Source organism: Equus quagga, chromosome 1 (assembly GCF_021613505.1).
Source record: "Equus quagga isolate Etosha38 chromosome 1, UCLA_HA_Equagga_1.0, whole genome shotgun sequence".
Classification (NCBI taxonomy): Eukaryota; Metazoa; Chordata; class Mammalia; order Perissodactyla; family Equidae; genus Equus; species Equus quagga.
Window position 1 is genome coordinate 149,740,282 of NC_060267.1, and position 15,183 is coordinate 149,755,464.

Consider the following 15,183-nt stretch of genomic DNA (forward strand, 5'->3'; position numbering starts at 1 on the left):
ACGTTATTTAAATATCAGGGCATAATTTTGATATTGCTTATGGCAAGAAATATTGTTATAATTTTGCATCTTTTCTTTAAGATCTATTCTAGTCGAGAACTTGAAGAAACATTAAATAAAATCAGGGAAATTTTGTCAGATGACAAACATGACTGGGATCAGCGTGCCAATGCAGTAAGTTTTTTACTTTTTCTTTTCTTGTCCCTCTCCTCTTTTTTCCAGTGTTCTTTTTCAAAAACATGTAAATTCAGTAGTAGTATTATCTGGTATATGCTTATGAAAAAGAGTCTGATAGGTAACATTTCTTTCTGGAAAACACATTGAGATAATAGGCATTTTCTGATTTAGGGTCAATTTTTAGTCTATTTTTGCTGATCAGGTGGAATCTATCACACATTTACTAGTCTCTCCACTTGTGCTAATTATTGACTGACCGGGAAAGTATGAGCTTCATTGATACCTCAGGGCCGTGGCCTCTCTGTGGGGTTACATAGTTGTTCATCAGCACCATCCTCAGTTCTTAGAAGGTTTACCAGTAAAGCAGTTCACTGTCCCTGCATGCTCACTATTCATGGTATTGACATGGATTCACAACAGTATGTCCATTTGTCTGGGCTTTTTCCTCCTTTTCTCACATATTTCTCTCTGAATGTGATAAATATTTTTCACCCATGATTTAAAAAAAGAAAAAATGTGTAGTATCCTTGAGTTAAGAATATTCTGGGGGGCCGGCCCTGGGGCTGAGTAGTTAAGTTCTTGCATTCCGCTGTGGCGGCCCAGGGTTTCACCGGTTCAAATCCTGGGCGTGGACGTGGCACTGCTCATTGGGCCACACTGAGGCAGCATCCCATATTCTACAACTAGAAGGACCCACAACTAAAAATCACAACTATGTACCGGGGGGCTTTGGGAGAAAAAGGAAAAATAAAATCTTTAAAAAAAAAAAAAAGAATATTCTGTTTATCCTAAATTCCTTGAGAAAATACTTGATAAATTTTTAAGTAGTATTTGCATTGACAAAAGATTGTATATTTTAAAGTTTGTGAATTTGTCAAATTTACGTGTGAGGTACCAAATGCATGCCTCAGTGTCCTCTAAAAGCCAGAGAGGGAGTTCCATTTGAAGACTCTTCTGCTCTGAAAGCTCCCAATCTCCATTGTGATTAATAAATGAAATATGGTCTTTATGACACTATGAACAAAAGATAACTTTTCCGCTTCTTTTTGATAGGAAGTCTGCATATTTAAGATATTAAAAGATTTTAACAGAGAATATGTTGCTCCAAATTTGTTAAATATGGTTCACTATTCTTTCTTCAGTTCTGAGATTAGTCTGGTATATGAAAAGATCTCTGTCACAGGTGATGTATGGAGAAAGATGATAAACTGAATGTTGTCAATGTATAACACAAACTTTTTACTGAAGAGTTTTTTGTTTGACTTTAAAACAACCCATTTGGAAACACAAACGGTCTTTTAATTTTTTTAATTAGGAAAGTGGCACAGGCTCATTGCAATAAGCAATAAGTGAACCAATGTAGATTATAAAGAAAATGTTAATATTTTACTCCCTATTAAGGAAACTAATCTTTTCATTTTGGAGTATATTCCCCCCACCCACCCCTTTTATAAAAACAAATGGGATCAGGGGCCAGCTCCGTGGTATAGTGGTTAAGTTTGCATGCTCTGTTTTAGTGGCCCAGGGTTCACAGGTTTGGATCCTGGGCATAGACCTACACACCGCTCATCATGCCATGCTGTGGCAGCATCCCAGATACAAAATAGATGAAGACTGGCACAGATAGTAGCTCAGGGACAATCTTCCTCAGGCAAAAAGAGGAAGATTGACAACGGATCGGCTCAGGGCTGATCTTTCTCACCGTAAAAACAACAAAAACAAGTGAGATCATACTAGATACACTACTTAGTAACTTTTCTTTTTCACATAAATCATACCCATTCATTACAGTTGGTATAGATGTCAGGCATATAATAGTTCCTCAGATAGTTATTGAATGCAGATCAATATGTACATATTTCCTTAGTTGAAAGGTACCTTATAATTTATTAAACCATTTCCCATTTGATGGGCTTACAGTTTTTTATTATTTGCTATTTTAACAATATTGCAATAAATATCCTTGCACACATTTATAACAATGGTGTTTTTATTGTTGTAGGTTAAATTTTTAAAAGTTGGGTTGTTGGGTAAAGAGTAGATACAATTTTATTTTAGTAGATGTTGTCAAAATATTTTGAACAAAGGTATTAGTCATTCATAATTTTACTTAAAATTAAAGTATCTGTTATCTTCCTGGTACTGGATGCTATCAAGTCTTTTTAATTTTTGCCAATCTTACGGGGGAAGGTGATGTGTCTTTTTTGTAATTTGTATTTGCTTATCACTAGTAAGGTTGAGCACATTTTCATATATTTATTTTGCCCAATTTAATATTGGGTTATTTGTCTTTTTCTCATTTTATTGTTATTCTTTTCGTATTGTACTTACATGTTGCAGGTAATTTTTTCATACCATATTATGATTTTTGTTTTGTTTTTAGTTAATCTTGTTTGGGTGCCTTCTGATTTCTCTTCTGCTTGTGATAGTTTCCCTTCCTCATACACCCTAAGATTATAGAACTATTTTTTCAAATTTTTTTCTAATATTCATAGTAGTTTATGTTTTTCGTCTTTAATCCATCTGACTTAATTTTCAAGATATCTTTAAAAATTTAGAAAACTTCTGAGTTGTGTGTGAAATTATACATAATATTGGATATGATAGATAAACTTGTAACTTCTGAGTATGTATGAACACAAATGTGCACTTGTGGATTCTCTTGATTTATGTAAGTTTATTAGATATATCTGGTGTTTATATGGAAAACAGTTGGCAATTCTATGCTAAAAAGTGATGCTGAAAGTATAGAAATAGGGAGAAAGTTATTTGTTTCACAAAGTAAGTGTGATAATGTTAAAATGTGGATGTGGTGATGACTTAATGGTTGGCCATTTTGATTCTGTACTTTTGATTATGAATGAATATAGTTTCCAAATTTGGCCCTTTTAAAAATAGGCTCCTTAGTTGATAGTGGTAATGGTTGCACAACATTTTAAATGTACTTACTGCCACAGAATTGTATACAGTTATGCATCACTTAACAATGGGGATACATTCTGAGAAATGAGTTGTTAGGAGATTTTGTTGTTGTGCAAACATTATAGAGTGTACTTACACAAACCTAGGTGGTACAGCCTACACCAGGCTATATGGTAATAATCTTGTGGGACCACTGATGTATATGCAGTCCATCATTGATCAGAACGTCATCATGCGGCCATGGCTGTACTTTAAAATGGTTAAAATGGTAAATTTTATGTTAATGTGTATCTTACCATAATAAAAAAAAGACTCCCTTAAAACTTTAAAATTTACTTATCTATTCATATGTTACATATGTCTATTAAATATATAATTAAAATCTATAACTTTTTTTTCAGAAAGCTCTTTTTGGTTTGCATGTTTATATATGATACATTTAATGATGTGAAAATGTCTGAATATAGTTGTATAAATATAATGAAATGTTTTTTTAACTTTGTTCAAATAATCACATTTAGATAGTCTTGTTTTTCTTTTGGCACTGCCACTTTTTATGTCAATAATGAAAATTCTCTTTATTTCAGCTTAAAAAAATTCGATCATTGCTTGTTGCTGGAGCTGCACAATATGATTGTTTTTTCCAACATTTACGCTTGTTGGATGGAGCACTTAAACTTTCAGCTAAAGATCTTAGATCCCAAGTGGTTAGAGAAGCTTGCATTACTGTAGCGTAAGTACATTCTTTTTGTGATAAGTATTTTCATGAATGAATTTAGTACTCATTGATTCAGTGCTCATTAAGTAAGGCAGTAGTAGCAGGATAACCCCCAAAAAAGGGTATATATGATCCAAAAATCATTTTTATTATTCATAAGGATTCACTTTGTGTGATTTTTGTTTTTAATCTTTCTTAACACTTTATATCAACCTTAAGATGTGTTTATGTGTCTAAAGCATACTGGTGGATTTTTGGTTGCTAACTCTATGAGGATACATAAGAAGTAAATGAATGGGTCTGAGAACTGGCTACATTCAATTTTCTCTTTACTAATTTGGATATTAAGCTGTTTCTGATATTTTAGCAAGTATCCTGGAGTTGTAGCATGTGTCATTAGCTTATCAAAATCTAAGCTTATTCCATATGTTTGAAATTCAAGGATAGTAGAACACTTAAATTGTTTTACTGAATACTGTTGTTGTATAAAGCATTCCTTTGAAGACAAAGATGCCTATTACTAATAATTTCTATTCAGGATTGTAGTAGATATCCTAGTCAGAATAGAAAGAAAAAAAACAGAAATAAAAACTATGAGGACTGCAAGAAAAGAAACAAAACTGCCATTATTAACATATGATATAATTATCCATGCAGAAAACCACAAGAATCTATAGATAAATGATTGTATTTAAGGAACTTTATAGCAAGATTGCTAGATACAGGTCAAAATGCCAGTATACCAAAATAATTGAATATCTCTCAATAGCAGAAAAGCAAAAAAAAAAAAAAAAATCCACAAAATGTAACCTTGAAAAATATTCCATGATGAGAATTCTGCTTCTGGTCGTGATGTAATAACTGGTACAGGACTAGCCCTCTTGCAGAAGACTGGACAAAATATGTAAAACAACTATTTACAGATAATGGAGAGCAGACAGAGCAGACTGTGATTCTTAAAAGAGTCGATTGAGCAGTATGATCACAGTTTTGACCTGGAAGCACTTTCTGAACCATGAGGAAGGGAGGGAGAACCCAAGCAGAGCAAGACAGTCTCACTGAGATGAAGAAGAAGCAGAGACTGGAGTTTCTGAAGACTGAAGTGGCTAAAATTTGCAGTGCAGAATACTGGAGAGAAGAGAGAGACACAGAAAAAGAGCTATAGAAATCTGTGTAGGATATCCCATGAGTCTAGCTGAATACTAATCTGTGTATGTGAAAGGTGCAGCTCCCAGAGGACTAAACAGAACTGCTACTGGAAGGTAGAAGGTAAAATGACAGTTCCCAGAGCTTGTATGTGCTGGGCGAGGTTCAAAATCTGACGATCCAGCATGGAGAAACCTTGTTGAACACCCAGGGCATTTAGGAGAGACCCCGGAAAGGCCTTTATATCAGAACAGTACCAAACTAGCTCTAATATAAGGCTACTCTAGACCCCGCCCTCCCAGTGAGCTTATAAAGATCTAGCTGGTTCTCAAGTAAATTACCTGCCTGCCAGAACAAAACTCACGCTCTTTAAAGGAAGACAACAACTTCCAGGCACAGGTGGCACCTCCTTGCTTGTGATTTGAGGTTTTTTTTTTGCCTGTGAGTTTAGACATTGGAAAACAAAGTATAACTGAACAGTAAGAAATAGGTCTGAGTCCGAGTACCTCTTTGAATCAAGAACCTGAGTTTTTGAAACTAACTGTATTCCAACCATGTATTTTAAATAAGATGTAAATATATAGAAATTAATACTACAAGCATTATCACAACTGTGGTTACAGCATCCTTCCTAAGTGTTTTATCTAAAATGATACAATTAAAGGCTGAATTAGTTTTTTAACTACAAATTTGAAAAGAGGAGACAGATATCCTTAGGATGACCCAACTAACTAGATATGGTAGAGTTGTATTTTCAATCAAGAATTCTGAAATCCTACACCAAAGACGTCGGGAAGTATTTGTGACTAAAACAGTGGTGGTACCATCAATAGAAAGAGAGACTATCTTGAGGAATACTGATTTGGGTAAGCTTTTGAATTAGTTTGTAAAATATGTTGAATTTAAGGTTGATATTGGGGCATCAAAATGGAAATATCTGATAGATAAAGACTAAAGAAAGCTCGGGGCAATCTGAGCTGAATGTTTTACCCCTCATGTTAACGGTTAAATTCTGAGATCAGATGGCTTCTCCAAGAGCTGATGCGAAGAGATGGTGGTAGCCAAATTTCAACTTTGGATACACAGTTAAAGGATGGGAAAAAGAAGGAAATATGTAATATGTACACGTTCTCTCTTTTGTTTTTCTGCCATTATAACTGGTTAAAATAAAAATATTAAGTAAATTCAGTAAAATAATATTTTGAATGGGTGAGCTCTTTTTGTTGTTGTTATGTTTAGTCTAAATAAATTGGGGGCAAAAAAAGTAAAGATAATATTCCAGCTGAATGGAGTTGCCACCCTGCTGTGAAGGAGATGCTCCTGGCCCTTGCTAGCTCTAGTTCATTGTGCAGTCAACAAAATAACTAGCTAATATCAAGTGTTTACTATGTGCCATGCTTTGAATTAATCACTTTTTAAATTACTTGGTTCTATTAGTATCTCTATTTGAACATGAAGAATTTAAAGACCGGAGAAATAAAGCAATTAATCTCAGATCCTATAGCTAATGGGCGAACTAGAATTCAAACCAAGTTGATTGGAATGTAGAACCTATTTTCTTTACAACTACTACATTGAGGAATCTTCCCTTGGAGACCTAACTCCCACCCAAATGGAGGAGATACTATCTTATGCTTTAGTTTTTGAACAGCATTTTTATAAACTGCATTACTCAGTGTTCATTGTTATGATACCATATATGATTATAAGAATGTCCAGTTTCGTACTGAATTCATTGAAAATTGATTTTAACCTTCATACATAACCACTTGCTTAAGATTATTGATGACCCCCTGAATTGCATGGAAACCCCCGGTAAGAATCACTCCTTTGCTACATTATATTGTAATTGTGAGTGTGTGTATGAGGGTAAGGTGGGAGGCACTCAGTCAGAACTGTGTGACCTCGTTAAACAAAAAGATTGGAAAAAAATGTATATGATCCTATCTATATTTAATAGTAAACTGTTTTAAAAATCACTTCTTGTCTTTTATAGCCATCTTTCAACAGTTTTGGGAAATAAGTTTGATCATGGCGCTGAAGCCATTGTACCTACGCTTTTTAATCTCGTCCCCAATAGTGCAAAAGTCATGGCAACTTCTGGATGTGCAGCAATCAGATTCATCATTCGGGTAGGTTCTCTTCTCCTCTCCTCTTCCCTCCCCTCCCCTCCCCTTCGTCTGTCTTTCTTCCTCCCTCCCTCCTCCCTTTCTCTCACTCTCATTTTTTCAGTGTACTTAAATAAGTAATTGGTATTTTTTTTGCCACTGAGCATTGATCTTTTAACTTTTTTTTATTGTTTTAATTTTTATCGAGGTTATGATAGTTTATAACCTTGTGAAATTTCAGTTGTACGTTATTTGTCAGTCGTGTTGTAGGTGCACCACTTCACCCTTTGTGCCCAGCCCCCACCCCCCTTTCCCCTGGTAACCACTAACCTGTTCTCTTTGTCCACGTTTGTTTATCTTCCACATATGAGTGGACTCATCAGAGACTGTCTTTCTCTATCTGTCTTATTTCGCTTAACATAATACCCTCAAGGTCCATCGATATTGTTGTGAATGGGACAGTTTTATCCTTTTTTATGGCTGAGTAGTATTCCGTGTGTGTGTGTGTGTGTGTGTGTGTGTGTGTGTGTGTGTGTGTGTATGTATACCCACACCATATCTTCTTTTTTTTTTTTTAAAGATTTTATTTTTTCCTTTTTCTCCCCAAAGCCCCCCTGGTACATAGTTGTGTATTCTTCGTTGTGGGTTCTTCTAGTTGTGGCATGTGGGACGCTGCCTCAGCGTGGTCTGATGAGCAGTGCCATGTCCGTGCCCAGGATTCGAACCAACGAAGCACTGGGCCGCCTGCAGCGGAGCGCGCGAACTTAACCACTCGGCCACGGGGCCAGCCCCAGCACACACCATATCTTCTTTATCTAATCATCAGTCGATGGGCACTTAGGTTGCTTCCATGTCTTGGCTATTGTGAATAATGCTGCAATGAACATTGGAGTGCATGGGTCTCTTTGAATTGCTAATTTCAAGTTCTTTGGATAAATACCCAGTAATGTGATGGCTTGGTCATATGGTATTTCTATTTTTAATTTTTTGAGAAATCTCCATAGTGTTTTCCATAGTGGCTGCACCAGTTTGCATTCCCACCAGCAGTGTATGAGGGTTCCTTTTTCTCCACACGCTCTCCAACATTTGTTATTTTTTGTTTTGGTTATTTTAGCCATTCTAATGGGTGTAAGGTGATGTCTTAGGGTAGTTTTGATTTGCATTTCCCTGATGATCAGTGATGATGAGCATTTTTCATGTGCCTATTGGCTATCTGTATATCTTCTTTGGAGAAATGTCTGTTCATATCCCCTGCCCATTATTTGATTGAGTTGTTTGATTTTTTCTTGTTGAGTTGTGAGTTCTTTATATCTTATGGAGATTAACCCTTTGTCAGATATATGATTTGCAAATATTTTTTCCCAGTTGGTGGGTTATGTTTTTGTTTCAATCCTGTTTTCCCTTGCCTTGTAGAAGCTTTTAGTCTGATGAAGTCCATTTGTTTATTCTTTCTATTGTTTCCCTTGTTTGAGAAGACATGATGTCCGTAAAGATCCTTTTAAGACTGATGTCAAAGAGTGTACTGCCTATGTTTTCTTCCAGAAGTGTTACCTTTAAGTCTTTGATCCATTTTGAGTTTATTTTTGTGAATGGCGTAAAAGAATGGTCTGTTTTCATTCTTTTACATGTGGCTGTCCGGTTTTCCCATCACCATTTGTTGAAGAGACTTTCTTTTCTCCATTGTATGTTCTCAGCTCCTTTGTCAAAGATCAGCTGTCCATAAATGTGTGGTTTCATTTCCGAGCTTTCAATTCTGTTCCTTTGATCTGTGCACCTGTTTTTGTGCCAGTACCAGCTGTTTTGATTATGATAGCTTTGTACTATATTTTGAAGTCAGGGATTGTGGTGCCTCCAGCTTTGTTCTTTTTTCTCAGGGTTGCTTTTGCAGTTCGGGGTCTTTTGTTGCCCCATATGAATTTTAGGATTCTTTGTTCTATTTCTGTGAAGAATGTCATTGGGATTCTGATTGGGATAGCGTTGAATCTGTTGATTGCTTTAGGTAGTATGGACATTTTAACTATGTTTATTCTTCCAGTCCATGTGCATGGAATGTCTTTCCATCTCTTCATTTCGTCATCAATTTCTTTCAGGAAAGTCTTGTAGTTTTCATTGTATAGGTCTTTCACGTCCTTGGTTAAATTTCTTCCAATTTCTTCCAATTCCTTTTTTTTTAAGATTTATTTTTTTTTATTTTTCCTTCTTCTCCCCGAAGCCCCCAGTACATAGTTGTGTATTTTTAGTTGTGGGTCCTAGTTGTGGCATGTGGGCCACCACCTCAGTATGGCTTGATGAGCAGTGCCATGTCTGTACCCAGGATTCAAACTGGCAAAACCCTGGGCCGCCCAAGGGGAGTGTGCGAATTTAACCACTTGGCCATGGGGTTGGCCTCAAGATATTTTATTCTTTTTGTTGCGATGGTGAATGGGGTTGTATTCTTGAGTTCTCTTTCTGTTAGTTCGTTATTAGAGTATAGAAATGCTACTGATTTATGTAAGTTGATTTTGTATCCTGCAACTTTGCTGTAATTGTTGATTACTTCTAGTAGCTTTCCGATGGAGTTTTTAGGGTTTCCTGTATATAAGACCATGTCATCTGCAAACAGCAAGAGTTTCACTTCTTCATTGCCTATTTGGATTCCTTTTAATTCTTTTTCCTGTCTAATTGCTGTGGCCAAAACCTCTAGTACTGTATTGAAGAAGAGTGGTGAGAATGGGCACCCTTGTCTTGTTCCTGTTCTCCGAGAGATGGCTTTCAGTTTTTCCCCGTTGAGTATGATGTTGGCTGTGGGTTTGTCGTGTATAGCCTTTACTATATTGAGGTACTTTCCTTCTATACCCATATTATTGAGAGTTTTTGTCATAAATGGATATTGGATCTTGTCAAATGCTTTCTCTGCATCTATTGAGATGATGATGTGGTTTTTGTTTCTCGTTTTGTTAATGTGGTGTATCACCTTGATTGACTTGCAGATATTAAACCATCCCTGTATCCCTGGTATAAATCCCACTTGATCATGGTGTATGATCTTTTTAATGTATTGCTGTGTTTGGTTTGCCAAAATTTTATTGAGGATTTTTGCATCTGTGTTCATCGGTGATATTGGCCTGTTGTTTTCCTTCTTTGTGTTGTCCTTATTAGGTTTGGGGATCAGGGAATAATTGGTATTTTTTTAACCCCCAGGGAAAATCACTTTTAAATTATTTTTCTGATAATAAAAGCAATACATGGTTATTATAGTTATCATTGAACATTTAAATAGTATAGAGAATTACAAAGTAAACATGCTTGCATACATGTTTCCTTTGAATAGATACACATATGCATGTACATATGTGTACATGTGTGTATGTGTAATCATGTTACAGGTAGTAACCAGCAAATGTGAAGCAGTAAAAATGTTACAGTCAGTGACAAAAGATGGCAGGCAAATTCTTAATATTTCTCATCATCCATATCTTGAAGGGGCCCAAAAGAACAGAGTTAAAAAAATAAATCTCCCCCTTTGATTTCTGCTCTTCTATAACTAATCACTCTAGGCATTCAGTATGTACTTTTCCAAACTTCTATTCTGTGCCTGTACAAACTATATTTACCACAAAATGTAAATGTAGTATTTATATTTTACATATATGTAAGTAATATGTTTTTTAGCTTATTTTTTTAAACTTAATGACTTGGGCCACTTCCCTTGTCGCTATATATAATTCTTTTTAATGTCTAAATCAGTTCTCTATTAAAGGACATAGCACTAAATTGTCCTCACGCTTCTCCTCCCGAAGTTTATGGAGTCCTTTTGCTCCATCCTTTACCAACATTGTGTGTTAACAGTCTCTTAAAGGTCTTGTAATTTAATAAGTGGAATATTATTTCATACTGTACTTTGTTTTTCTTAGATTATTAGAGACGTTAGATATTTTTTTCCTTTTATAATTCTTTTATGGGTTGCCACTTTATACTCTGTGCATTTTTTTCTGACTGATTTCTAAGACCGTTTTATATATTGTAAATATATTAATTCTGTGTTATATATATGTAAATATTTTCTACCACTCTGTCAGTTCTTCAAATATTGTTTAAGCTGTTATTTGTTATATAGAGAACTTTTAAATTTTTATACATTGAGACAATGCTCCTTTTGTAGTTTTTTTATAGTTAAAATGACTTTCCCCCATCTCACAATTATGAAAAGGTTCAATTGTTTAAAACTTTTTGTTTTAAAATTTAATTTGTTCCTTAGGTTTAGCTCTAACTGGATTTTATTTCTGTGTGAAGTATAGATATGTAACTTGATTTTTCCCCCAAATACAAAACCAGTTGACCTAATGGCATGTTGTGAATTACAGATCAGTCTTTTCTTGAAATGACACCATTTTCATATAGTAAACTTTCATAACTCTATGAGTCCGTTTCTTAAATGCCTTTTCAGTTTCTTTGATCCATTTGGTAGTTGTTTAGCATTTGCAAAATATGGAATTCGTTTACAGAGTATAGAATACTTGGTTCATCACTCAGTCTAGCTTGATACTTAGATTATTCAGGTTCCTTACAGTCTCATTTCCTAAACAGCTGCTTTAACAGGCAAATTCTGATTCTAGTTTTTGTCAATTTCATTTTTTCTAACAGTTCTTGCTTTATATACTTTATGTATGGTCATAGTTTTTGACTATTAACCATCCTGAAATAGTATTTTTTTTCTGTCTTTTCTGCTTTCTATTCATTGTGGTTTCTTCTTATCTGCTTCTTATTTTCTTAGACGTTCTTTATTCTTTGTCAGTGTCAAAAAATAAAACCTCTGTTTTTCTTCCCTTGCCTTTTAAAAAGTATACATTTTATCTCATTCATGTCCTTTTTGCCTTTAACCTTTAAATTAAATTGAACAAAGAGATATTTTCATTTTCAGCAATTGAAATTAATCATAGTTTTTTCCTGCTTTGATTCCGAGCAGTGTTTATTAGTAAACTTTTACTTCTCATTTTTTAATTGGTTCTGGGTGATTTTTGTTTGGTTTTAACGTGTGTTCTCAGTGTTCGTGTGTATTTATCTTTTCATATTTTGAAATGGGTTTTCTTTGCCCTTACACAAGAACTAAAAAATTAGACTTTAGGTTCACGTTTCTTTTCCCTCAGAATTGTTTGCTTTTCACTCAGTTATTTTCTTAACTTTTTATTCTTGTCTCTAGAAGAGAGTACCATTTGATTCTTTTATAGAAAAAGATGAAAATAAAAACCTTCAGGAAGCTTTATAGGATAGTCTCTTTGTGTTAGAAGTTTCCGCACAGCAGGTCTGGGAGTAGATCGTCTTTCATTAGTGCTGGCCTTACATAGTGGATGAGGATTTCTGACTAAAATTGAGGTTTCTTTAAACTTATGTTAATTTTCATGTATTGTTTTTCTTTTATTGCTTCTTTTTTCTTTCCCAAGTTTTTTTCTTCTGTTTCTCTTGTTATATGGATTTTGGAGCCCTCATGTCATTTATCATTTCTTGGATAATTTTTTGTCTCATCTTAGAGCTGTATGTGTTGTCAGGAAAAATTCCTCTAAATCCTACCTTCTTGACAGTTCCCATTTTGCCATTCTTAGGCTTTGCATTTTATGCATTGTTTTCAAATTTCTAACTTTTATGAGCTTGTCTCACATTATTAATATGCTATCCCATTATCTCACTGAAAATGCAAATCAGGTGGGGTTTGTGTTTTTTTTAACATTATCTCGTGTTTTCTGTATTTTGTGTGTTTCCCCGGGGGCTACTTCCTTGGAGAACTCTATTTGATACCTGATTCTCTTTTTAATTCCAGAGAAGCTTTTCTTTTTTCAGTTGTCAACTTGTGTAATAAGTAAAAGTCTAAATTATTCCGAGCTTATGTGATTGAATGCTTCATCTGTAATTGTGAGGGTCCCTTTTTATTTTACTTTGGTACAGCTCCCTCTGAAAATGGTGTAGTAATAGTTAGGTTAGTCTCTTTCCCTACCCCTGCCACTGTGTTGGATGTGAGTTAATCAGCAGTCAGACTTTGGGGAGGTTATGAGATCGAGGAGAAGCATGGTAGGTGAGACCTCCTATATAGTGTGTTGTGGCTAGGGAGTCTTCTTGGGCTTTAACTCCATAGTAATGTTTGGGGAATGGTTTCTTCTAGATATTCTAGGGGAGCAGGTCCACAGAACCTTTCCATGCTGAATCTAACAGTTGAGTAACATGCAGGTTAGCACTCTCTTTTATTAGTCTTATCTTGAGCAACTTCAGGTCTATGCATGGTTTTCTTCTGTAGTAGCTGAAACAAGTTTTCCCTTTATTTTGGTTGAGTTAGTTGTGGCAGACACTGATGTGCTATTGGCATTCTCCTTCAGTGAAACACTTGTTTCCACAATACTAGAAACAGTATCAGCAGACACCCTGCAGCTGCCAGCCCCTTCAAGAATTGCCTCTGGGGCTGGCCCCCTGGCTGAGTGGTTGAGTTCCTGCGCTCCACTTCAGCGGCCCAGGGTTTCGCTGGTTCGGATCCTAGGTGCAGACATGGCACTGCTCATCAAGCCATGCTGAGGTGGCATCCCACATAGCACAGCCAGAGGAGCTCACAACTAGAATATATGACTATGTACTGGGCAGCTTTGGGGAGAAGAAGAAGAAGAAGAAGAAGAAGAAGAAAAAAGATTGGCAACAGATGTTAGCTCAGGTGCCAATCTTTAAAAAAAAAAAATGCCTCAGCTGCAGAGAGCTGAATTCCCAAGGTCTTGCCCCTTCCCAGTATGACCCACATTTCAATAACTGATTGATGTGCAAGTCTAAAGGTGTGGCCATCTTGGACCAATTCGAGACTACTCTGAAGGGCCATTTTAGCTCCAGAGCTCCCTAATGGCTTTGAGCAAAGATATCCTTGGACCATATCAGAGATCTATTTCTTCTTCTGCCCATTTCTGCTTCCTTCTCCTCCCTTCCACAGGTATTGATCCCAAGGGCATTTCTTAATATCCTGCACACTAAACTCCCTCTCAGAGCCTGCTTCCTAGGTAACCCAACCTGTACATTAGCTCAGAAGAAAAATAGGAGATATAAAGCATCCAATGTGTATGCTTAGATTACTCTTTTATTCTTATGTCTATTATGAACTTTGTAGTGTTTGCTTGAATAAAGAAGAGTCTAAGAATTACTAATAGAAATCAGAAGATTATATCTATTGAACTTTACCTAAATTCCAGCTATGGTTCAGCCAGAGTGAAAGTTTAGTTGAAATAACTATTTCAAAGTGTATTCCCAGTAGTTAGGTATGTAGAGTCACTCTGATTACCTGCTTTGATGACATAGCAGTTGTTCTCCTCTACCAGCAGTAGCCCTGGTACTTCAGAAAATGTGACAAATACATGCCCAGTGCCTTTTAGTGCTCCCTCCCCCAAAATTACACTGTCCTCACAGTTCTTTGCAGTTATATGATGAATTTGTCTTTATTACAATATTACAGCCACACCTGTCCTTTGAAACTGTATCATCATCTCTGTTATTTTAATTTCAGAAAACTTTTTGACTGGTCTTAATTTTTTTCAAAATCTGAGTCTTTGGTCTTTTTGTCCTGTTCTAATATAACTAAATACTTGAATGTAAGGCAAATAGAAGAGGAGTTTATGTGAAGTGCACAGTATTTTCAACCTTTTCTAAAACATCTTTTTCAGCATACTCATGTACCCAGACTTATACCTTTAATAACAAGCAATTGCACATCAAAATCAGTTCCTGTGAGGAGGTAAGTTTTGAGAAAGAATTTTTTTTAGTATAGCGTTAATATTGCATTATGTTTAATTCTTAGTCTGGTACAAAAAATTAGCTGTCATGACTTTCTTGCTTTCTGGAAACCTTAGTAAAATTTCTTTTACCTTATGTCATATAAGGGAAAAGGAGTGAAGTGATTATTATGATTACCCACGTTTCTCAGTTTTGTCATTGTGAGCTTTGGTTTATTTGGCCACTTGTTGCTTAGTTTTCAGAAAATATGGAGTCTAGAGTCAGGCCTCGGCTGGAGTCCCACAACTACCACTGATTGACTGTCCTACCTTGGGCAATTAGTTAACCACTCTGAGCCTCAGGGTCTACATATGTTAGTAGGGCTAATGATATTGACCCGTT

The 15,183-nt window shown here is 35.6% G+C and overlaps 1 protein-coding gene across 22 annotated transcripts in view; it reads left to right on the plus strand.

Moving 5' to 3' along the window:
- Positions 1 to 15,183, plus strand: part of CLASP2 (cytoplasmic linker associated protein 2) — a 164,019-nt gene that overhangs the window by 68,986 nt on the left and 79,850 nt on the right. For all 22 annotated transcript variants that reach the window (XM_046658508.1, XM_046658527.1, XM_046658583.1 and 19 more), the window contains 4 exons: positions 82 to 174; positions 3,687 to 3,832; positions 6,960 to 7,095; positions 14,733 to 14,803. In XM_046658508.1, the coding sequence (XP_046514464.1) occupies positions 82 to 174; positions 3,687 to 3,832; positions 6,960 to 7,095; positions 14,733 to 14,803 (446 nt within the window). The remainder of the gene's footprint in view (positions 1 to 81; positions 175 to 3,686; positions 3,833 to 6,959; positions 7,096 to 14,732; positions 14,804 to 15,183) is intronic.